This window comes from Montipora capricornis, chromosome 2, assembly GCF_036669925.1.
Source record: "Montipora capricornis isolate CH-2021 chromosome 2, ASM3666992v2, whole genome shotgun sequence".
Classification (NCBI taxonomy): Eukaryota; Metazoa; Cnidaria; class Anthozoa; order Scleractinia; family Acroporidae; genus Montipora; species Montipora capricornis.
In genome coordinates this window covers 1,730,806-1,740,805 of record NC_090884.1, presented here as the reverse complement: position 1 = coordinate 1,740,805, position 10,000 = coordinate 1,730,806, and the positions used below count along the sequence as shown (strand labels likewise).

The window sequence follows — 10,000 nt, the reverse complement described above, 5'->3', positions numbered from 1 at the left end:
TTGAGGCTTTACATCCGGTGAAGACATATTTGAATGTTCATAACAGACGCATACTCCTTGACAAGATGCATTGCAGCAAGTAACATTTCCCACTGAAGAATTATCACTTGACGAGGGTCCAGAACATGAACAAACAAGTAACGAATTACACTTAAGGCATGGTGTAAAATTTGGAAAAGCAGTTAGTAATTCTGGAACAAAGTTTGAGCTATCTGCATTGATAACTGATACAGAATCTTTGGAACATGACGTTGACAATCTTTCTGTAGTGCTTACGGCAACAGTTTGATCAATGGAAACTAATGCTTTTCCTTCAGGAACTTGCAGGTTAGTGGCTGTTTGAACTTCGAGACTTGTACTTGTTGATACTAAACTAGAAGCCACACTTAATTGTGGCTCTTCCATCTTACATGCTAAACTTGGATTAGCAGCAGGAGAAACTGAATGTAGTGCCATGTCAATAGCAGCTGATACAAACTGAGGAGTTAGAGGCTTGACTGAATCTGACGAAGTGGCCTGTGTTGGCAGTATGGTTGCCGAGGATGAGCAGGATATTAGGTCATCTTTCTTATTGTCATGTTTTGCAAATGGTACGGCAATTTTAGCACGGGAGTCCAGTGTCTTGGTATTCTCTTGAACGCAGCTATTGGTCTGGGCAACAAGTCTCATGTCAGACGTCGATGTGGGAAATCTCAATTCCATGTTCACTTGAGGCAAAACAATGTCTGTGGGGGGTTCTGAAGTTGTCCAATCTTTGGTGGTTTGTGCATCAGAAGACAGACGAGGGCTCCCTGCAATTTCAGCTGCAGAGTCTTTTTGTAAAACCAGACTAAGAGGTTGCATCTTAACACAGTTTTCTAAATTCTGCTTAAAAGAACAAGTTGATTTGGTGTCACCAGTGCATGTTACAGGTATTTTGGAACTGTGCACATGTGTCTTTACTTGCACAGAATAAGTTGATTTAATAAAGACTAGATCATTGAATGTGTTTCTTGACGTTCATTGGCTTAGCCATCATGGTATATATACATCTTATTCGATGGTTTAACATATAATACAGACGGATATTTTGCGAGTTGCGTAGTATTTTTCCAAGCCCCACAGGGGCTCGGAAAAATACGAGCAATGAGCAAAATGTCTGAGAGTATTATATGTTAAACCATCGAATAAGAGATTTATTATTCCACTATACAAAAAGGTGTTATTTTGCTTGGTAAGAGTGTTTCTAAACAAATGCATCATCTGTCCTTCAGGGCGCTTGGGAACGATGTAAACAGCACAGAAAGCCAGCCAAATGTCCTTTATTTGATTGTATAAACGAAATGGCGAGTGACAAGCGATGACAAGCTAAATTTTCGGGCTTTATCGTGTTGAAAACAATTTCGTTTATTGAAAAACTCCCATTCGGTCCGTATTTGCTCAGTTCTAAACCGGTCAAACCAGGACACTACAGTGTAATACCATCTCATATTTTGCGCGTTCTCTTGTCCAAATATGGTAACATGGCGTAATAGTGGAATAATAAATATGGGTTATTGACCAAGCATTAGGTCAAGATGGCTGGTTATTGGCCAAGCGTTTATGGACCGAGATGAAGTCGAGGTCCATAAGGACAAGGGCAATATCCAGCCATCTTGACCAAACAAGCCTGGGGCTGGTTCCTGAAAGGTGTAATAACTCTATTCCAGGGATAAATGTGCCTGGAATAAGGCACATTTATCCCTAAAATAGAGTTATTACACCTTTCAGGAACCCGGCCCTGGTCAAAGGATTTATTAGATGGGATAAAACACCAAAAAATGAACTTTGATGTTGTGGGACCAAGCAAGGAATCCTGAGCAGGCAGTATATAGCTCCATCTTTCCCACTCAGGTAGCCAATCATAGCACAGGATTTGGTTCTGCTCAAGGAGCTAGTCATATAGTAAGAGCTATTATTAAATTTTCAAATTCGGATAATGCATTCTCATGCTCTGATTGGTTCAATCAATCTCGGTTATCAGCTCATACACCTTAGTTTGACATTATGTGGTAAATGATAGTGCTAAGCGTTGCTAAGCTAAGAGTTTTTCACGGGAAAGCAAAATTTCTCTCTGAATAAAACACAAAAAAAAAACGTTTCTGTGGAAAGTCTGGACCAATTATGACGTTTAGAAGCATGTGAAAAGGTAAGAAATGTTTTTGTGATGAGCCTGCGTCTGTGTGACCACAAGGTCTTACACAACATCGCATCAGTTCTCATTACATGTTTTCGATTTCGCTCGGATTTGCTTGCTTTTTACGCTCGTATTTCGTACTTTCTAAAATTTTGGAGTTGAAAGAATTTGATTAAACAATTATTCCATTCGCACTTGTTGGATATGAGACTGGTTATAGCCAACTCGGCACTATGCACCTCGTTTGCTATTTAACAAATTGATGTCAGTTTTTCATGCGTCTGTCCTGTTATTATTGATCATGAATTTCGTCATAACATTGTCAAAGTAACTGTGGATTAATACCAGGACAGATGAATGAAAAACTGACATCAATGATTTTTACAATAACAAATAAGCAGAGGGGTCGAAATTAAGTCAAGACACAAGAAAAACATGAGACAACAATGTGAGAAACTTCAATTTTATTCAAGATGACAAGAGCAATATCACATCAATATTGCATAAATTATACATTTATGTGTCTGTCCACTTATTGACAATAAAAATTTCCCAATGAGCGTGCCAGAATTTTGCAGTCATTGTAAAATTACCATCTCATATCCAACACACGCTCATGGAATAATTATCAATTATTCCATGAACGCGCGTTGGATATGAGATGGTAAATAGCCAACAAAGCGCGTAACGCCGAGTTGGTTATAACCAGTCTCATATCCAACAAGTGCGAATGGAATAATTGTTTTATTAAATTCCTTAAACTCCAAGAGTTTGGAAGAACGAAATATGAGCGAAAAATGGGAGAAACTCCTAAGATGTGATGCTGTGTATCACCTGGTGGTCAGACAGACCCAGGCTCATCACAAAAACATTTCTTTCCTTTTCGCGTGCTTCTAAGCTTCGGAATCAATCCAAACTTTCCACAAAAACGTTATTTTTTGCTTTACACCGAAGGAAATTTCGCTTCATGGTCAAAAAACTTTTAGTTTAGCAATGCTAAGCGCAATCATTGACCATATATGGTCAAACCAAGGTATGACGAAGGGCTAACGCTCAAAACGTCAGCTTTTAGCATCTCTGTACGGTGGCCAATTTACATTATCAACTCCATTGATAAAACCAAATTTTTGTATACTACTTCCCCACCGACGCAGCACCACAGTTTCTTTAGAAACTATCCCCTTCATTCATTTAAGGTATATGAGCTGATAACCGAGATTGAGTGAACCAATCAGAGCACGAAAAATGAATTCTCCGAGGCTGAGAAATTAATAATTGTTAATTATACCATTCTCTACAAATGTCAGAAACTGTCCGCATCAGTTTTGTTGTTTTTACAAAAAAAAGTAGGGAAGATTTATCCATAATTTGTGGGTGTTAAATAAAACAATTTGTTCACTCGCGCTTGTTGGATATGAGGTGATTATAGCCAACTCGGCGGTACCCGCATCGTTGGCTATTGGGAGCTTTAGCAACGACGGGAACGGCAACGAGAACGTCATGTAAGAACATAAATTCACGTTACTGCGATCACTTCGCGACTTATTCCAAGCTTTTTAATATGACAAAGGTGTGGCAGTCCCTCAGGTATGAAACCGTTACGAGCGGTGCTTTAATAATTTAGGGGAGAAAAATGAAAATTTATCTCCAATTGCTGACGTTCTCCATAACACCTCAAACTTGGTTTATTTCACGTTGTTGCTTTGCTGACGACGGCAAAGAAATGGACAAAAATGAAAAACGCACGTGCAGAGCGTGCAAAGCTATGGTCAGCTATTGTTTTTGTCCACTAAATATGCAAATTTGTAACGTTCTCGTTGCCGTCGCCGTTGTCGTTGCTAAAGCTTCCTTTATATATCCAACGCGCGCTCGTGGCATAATGTGCTCAGTAACACTGAGTAACATCACGTTGGAAATTTCCAAAGGCGTGTTTATTCTCATGATGAACTAGACCGGCAGTAGTCAACCCTGATGGATTGATACAAACTCCAGTTTTTGCTTCTGAAGATTTGTTTCCCACCGTTTAATGCCCTGATTTTTGGAGAGAATTTCCAGAAGAAGATTGCATGGTTTTGATCACTGATCGCGATTGTTCTTCGTTCAAAGAGTTCCGCAGACCGCAGACTTGCTTACCTTTGAAGCTTGCAATCCAAGGTTTCCATCGGCTTCTTGGCGTGCGACTTCAAAATGCGTATTGCCCTCACTTGAAGAGGAGCATTTACAAGATGCAATCCCGTTACCACAAATATTGCAACTGTTTTGAGTACCTTTGAGGACATTCACAGTGGATCCGGAGGAATTACATTTTGCTTCCGCCATACCTACATGTAGCATCTTTGGCTTCACAAAATATTCACCGTAAAATATTCCAACCGCTGGAAGGACCCACAAAGGTAGAAGGTTAAAAAGGTCATTTATAATGTTTTCTAGCAAGTCATATAAACATGTGTAACGATTCAGACTCCGTGACAAAACATTGAAGCTGGGTCGGAAAAGATAACCGATTTTAGCGGGAAACAACACTATGCGACCGCAATGCACGTGCTCAAACCGTTTCCAAATTTGGGATGTTCCTTCGTTCACTTCCGCGCAATTTCATTGGCTTGATAAACAAAGAGGAGTTGTAACCAAGGAAGTGGCGTGAAAATCGCTTTGTCTGAGAGACTGTAAACATTAAGACTTCATGCTGTTTGTCAAGACTTGGAAAAGTAAGCAGACATTTGTTATTGCATTTATAGTCGATAGACACAGCTGTCAGTGAGAAACAATGGCTTCTCGTTCATGGAATAGCAAAAAATCGTCCTCTAAAAAAGAAAGATTCCAAAGTGTCCCATGTTTGAATGGCAGAGGGAAGAGGAGTTCTGTGACATGCGAAGGAAAGGCTGAAAATGAACAGACACTGGTTGGAGTGGAGTCAAACAGCGAGTATCCTGCAGAGAATTTAGATGATCTCACCGAGGAAGAGCTTGATGAGTTGCTTAAGGAGGCTTGGGATATAAATCAACGGCTTAAAGTGTTCGAGAGAAGATGTAATTCGCTTCAAAGTGAGAACATTTCGGAACACGAATCAGGAGTAAAATCAAAGACAGAACGAAGCCGCTTCCTTCCCTCTCTTGTACCGACAAAGACTTCTCTTGTTACGGGTGTCAGTTTAGCAAAGGTAACTGAACAAGGCTCAAATGGAATGCATAAAAGTGGCGTGGTTAAGTGAATCTTGTAACTTGCAACCAATATTGGACAATACTTTATAGACACTCCCCTTTCGGGGCTTTTCAGTGCAATTGATGCTAAAATTTGTTTAGCACATTCTTAAATTTCTTTCATATTCAAAGTTACTGGCTATGTTTGACTGATAATCACTTTTTCATAATTGATTCCGACAAAAAAGGAATAATATCAGAATATTGGGGAGCATTTTAGATGATAGTATAGTGGACCGAAATTAAAGGCTTTATAGCCTCATTCATGGGACGATTTTCAATATATGAACGTTATTATTCAGTAAGGACAATTTACGGTCTGACAAAGAAACTAGGAAAAAGAAACTGAGAAAAATGCCTAGAAGGAACTTTTAATAATTATTGTAGGAAAAAAAACTATCAAAGTACAAAATAGTACTCCACCGTCGCCCATTTAGAACTGTAAATTATATATATTGTTTCTTTTGTAGACACATTGTTATTTCTCAATACAAAATTACAGTATTACTGGTACTATTTTATCATAGGAAAGGAAATGTTGCATGACAGATTTTTCTGCTTGTAAGATTATTACCAAATGACAATTCTATACAATACAAAACTCAAACAAAACATCCAGCTTTATTATAAATATTATTAGGCCATCCCCTTTTTTTTTCGTTTAGCCTTGAAATCATTTTCTGATATTCGGGTCGGTCGGATTGAAAAAAAAAAACCTAAAAAGAAAATCACAAGAAGTATATAGGAGGCCTGGTACCACAGCATGATTGATGTGGAGCCTGGAAACAACAAGACATGAACCAATGTGGCCGAAAAGTTAGTTGATGTTATTGTAAAATTAAGATAACATGGGAAAAAGGACCAACCGCCGAAACTCCTTTGCAACATAAAAATGGTTCAACTACAGCGTTACAAGCAAAGATTTCGTAAAATATAAACAAGTAAAAATTATTGATAGGAAAGAACAATGCTTCAGTGACATCGCAACATTGTATATTCAATGAAGAATTATGTTAATCCTGAGCATATTTTCTGACGGGTAATCTTAATGCATTTGAACTTGAAAATGGTGTCACAATGTCACCGAAACGTTGTTCTTTCATATCGCTAACCTTCACCTTCACCTTCACCTTTATTGAGTTGGTAACGCTGATGAGGGAAGGAGAAAAGCTGGACATGGGGTCACCTGGAACAACGACCAACCAACAGAAGTCAATGGCGCACTTTGGCCGAGGCATTATGTGTTTTGAAACAGGAAGAGGATTAATGCCAATGAGGCATCAAACCAACTACAGCGTTACTTTTTTTTGTTTGAAAATGCCAAAAATTTGGGTCGGTCGGATTATGCTAAACAGAGAAAAAAAGAGGATGGCCTTAGAGTAGTTTAGTCATACCAGCCCAGAGTTGAAACCAGTTAACTTCCTTATGCTGGGAGTGCAATGAACATTAGTTGAGTGCTGTTGACTTGGGGTTGGAGGGTCAAGCTATGATGTGAGGAAGCATTCACTTTGAAGCTATTTTCACTCCCTGATATTTGGATTTCCATTTCAGCTTTTCTTCAATCAAGCTGAGGCAGAATAGCTGGACCAGAATTTTCTATAAGCAGCCTTCCTTACAGATCCCCTAAGTGCTTCATCACTGTTTATCTCTTGACTCTCCCTACCCTACTTTGAAAGAAGAAAACCTTAGAATGTCTGCATAGGATGCTAAAGCTTTATGCACTTCAAACTTCATGTCCCCAAAAAATGTATTATCATTATTGGGGTTTCATTTTAACAAAATTAGTATTGTGAATACAAATATTTTTTTGTCTTCTTTTAATAAAGAATATTGCACATGTGATAACAGCGACTGGAGTGAAACTCATGTGAAGGAACGGTTTGAGCCTTAAAAAGTATTGCTTTCACATGTTCATTGCTGGCATGCATGCATTTATCTTGTGCAACCATCAATGATATGCTGACTTCCTGTGGTACCAAAAAACCTCTTTCCTTAATCTGAGTCTTCTTCTTCTCCATAATCATCTGCTCCAAGTGCTTCTGCAAAAAAAAAGATACAGAAAACACTCCATGTAACAACTGAAGTGCTCAGATTAGGAAAGTCAATTGAATTATGAGAATACAAGTAGACTGAGTTACATGGCCTAAGACTGGAATCAAGGTTGCAAGTGACCTTATTTTGAAATAAAAACCTTATTTTTGAACATTAGTGCACACTCATAAACATACATCTCGTATATACAGTGTGGTCTGAATCATTCATTTGATTTTATTTATTTATATATATATTTGTTTGACACAAAGCTATTTACATTATACAAATAAAGAAAAGAAAAAAAAGAAAGAAATTCATGGTACACTGGTGGCAATGAGGTCCACCTTGAGGAAACGATGATGCTTTAGACCTCCCCAAATAACACATTGTACATGTTTTTACAGGCATTTGATTATTGGTTATTTGATGAATAAATACTTGTCAGGAAATAAAACAATAGTATAATAGGGTATAGAAACTTGAGCCATTGAAAGTTGCTATTATAATAATTTATTATTTATTTTAATTACTATTATTACACTGCAAATGGCTTTTTTATTCACTTACCGACAGCCCCTCGTAAAAGTCTTCCACATTCAGGATCTCTTGCCAGGTCCATGGGTGTTTGCTTTGCATTGTTCTTAATATCTGTTCTTGCACCTGGTAAGCAAACATTTCCATCAAATGCCAATCAAAATCAACACATTCTACAATCATTCCCTTACATAGCAAACTAGAGGCATAGCAATAGCATGAATCAACTTGAAAGCTACAGACTGGTACATGTAACTACTTAACCCACTACTCTCTTCTTGCTTCTCCAACCCTCCCCCTCCCCCTCCCCCCCCCCCAACAACCTCCTGAGAACAAAGTACATTGGTAAGTTACTCTCTTACCACGCTCTAGCAACAACTCCACGATGTCTGGATGACTTTTCCAGGATGCTGAATGCAAAGGGGTATCCCCAAGTTTGTTCTAAAATGATAAAATGCACTTTATTATACAGTCGAACCTCCCATAAGTGGACACCCTTAGGACCAAGGGTAAGTGTCGGCTTACAGGAGGTGTCCACTTTAAAGTGCAATAGTAAACACTTAATGACTGGTCCCGAGGGAAAAAGTTAATTTTGTTTGCCAACCATCTTAATGTTTCCCCGAGGCGCAGCCGAGGGAAACATTGAGATTTAGGGGAAACAAAATTAACTGTTTCCCAAGGGACCAATCATTAAGTGATTTGTTATGTAGCACAAAAAGAAAACGAGCACTGGCAACAGTAACGGCAGTCATCAGTCAATATTCGTGGGTAACAGTGCAATGTTACCCTATGACGTCATAGATTTTGCAATGTTGCCATAGATGTCATATGAACTCAAAGTAACCAATGAGAGCATGTGCTGTTGAGAAAAAAAATTCAGCTATATAACAAAGGACATATAATACCCAACAACAAGTCTTTTAAATCTCTTTATTAGGACAACTTGTAATTGTGTTTAAGGTGTAGACAGGCCAAACACGACTCTTATTGGTCAAGATAGGAAATTCAAAGAACTTGGAGCTTTGCTCTAACATGTACATCATTCAAAGACCTCCCTTTTCTATATGAAACTAGCTGGGAGAGGGTTTTTAAAGATTTCTCCCAGTAAGGGCTGGTTTTGTATAACATGCCATTTGTTCATTAGAACATGTTTGAGATTGGGTTACGGAGTTCCTGAAGCGTGCATCTAACTCAGCAAAGTTTCTTATTACAGGAAAGCAGATAAACTATGAGAGGAGCAGGATATGGTATGGAATTGTCTTCCAAGTTTTAATTTCAAGGAGACAAATGTTTGTGCGACTGGCTTGAAGAAAAGTTTTAAGCAAAAACTTTGATGTACTGTAATGAAAAAAAAGCTAATTGTAATTGAAATGACTATGTTTTGTCTAGGACAGAGTGCGATTAAATCATTTAAAAAATCAAAACCATTTTGTTAGAAATTTATTTTCTTGATATTGTTTACTGTCCGCTTACAGGAGGATATTTTAGACTCTGTGGACCCCGAATAGGTGTCCGTGTCCGCTTACGAGAGATGGCCGCTTACGGAAGGATAAATATGTAGTGTTGTAGAGAAGAAATTCCTGGGACCGCATTTTGGTGTTCACTTACAGGAGGTGTCCGTTAGTGGATGTTCGACTGTATAAACACCAATGAAATACCAAGAGAGCTTTCGTGTGAAAACATAAATAAACGGTAACATGTTATCTTCACACATGAAAAGATCACTGTTGTTAAGGTTTCATATGAAAATCGCACCTTTGGATGTCTTTCGTGAAATGATTTAGTATTTCATTGGAGTTTATATAATGTGTGGTTCCAGAAAATATCCATACCCCCCACGGAGGGTTTTTTCCAGTTTGACCCCACACCCCACTGGATTTTCCATTCCAGAGGGCTTCGCATTACTTCCCCCACCCCCTGGAATTTCCATGATTTTTCCACTTGGTCCCCCATAGCCCTTGGAAATTCCAAATCCAAAAAAAGAGAATTAATTTATTTTGATCTACTTAGAGCTGTAATAAAAATTTAATTCTCCTAAAAACGGCCATAAAATGTTTGCACTAACAACTGAGCTTAT

The 10,000-nt window shown here is 38.4% G+C and overlaps 2 protein-coding genes across 3 annotated transcripts in view; both read right to left on the bottom strand.

Annotated features, from left to right (window-relative positions):
• Nucleotides 1–4,770, bottom strand: part of LOC138038375 (helicase-like transcription factor) — a 23,576-nt gene extending 18,806 nt beyond the window's left edge. Inside the window, exons 1-2 of one of the 2 annotated variants that reach the window (XM_068884193.1) lie at nucleotides 4,289–4,770; nucleotides 1–867 (exon numbers count right to left, since the gene is read on the bottom strand). The exon at nucleotides 1–867 is cut by the window's left edge and continues 15 nt beyond it. In XM_068884193.1, the coding sequence (XP_068740294.1) occupies nucleotides 1–867; nucleotides 4,289–4,489 (1,068 nt within the window). In that variant the 5' untranslated portion in view covers nucleotides 4,490–4,770. The remainder of the gene's footprint in view (nucleotides 868–4,288) is intronic. The other variant, XM_068884194.1, reaches the window with a different exon arrangement.
• A 940-nt stretch (nucleotides 4,771–5,710) lies between these two features.
• Nucleotides 5,711–10,000, bottom strand: part of LOC138038382 (osteoclast-stimulating factor 1-like) — a 13,050-nt gene continuing 8,760 nt past the window's right edge. Inside the window, exons 9-11 of the mRNA XM_068884208.1 lie at nucleotides 8,286–8,364; nucleotides 7,957–8,049; nucleotides 5,711–7,394 (exon numbers count right to left, since the gene is read on the bottom strand). Coding sequence (XP_068740309.1) covers nucleotides 7,348–7,394; nucleotides 7,957–8,049; nucleotides 8,286–8,364 — 219 coding nt within the window. The 3' untranslated portion in view covers nucleotides 5,711–7,347. The remainder of the gene's footprint in view (nucleotides 7,395–7,956; nucleotides 8,050–8,285; nucleotides 8,365–10,000) is intronic.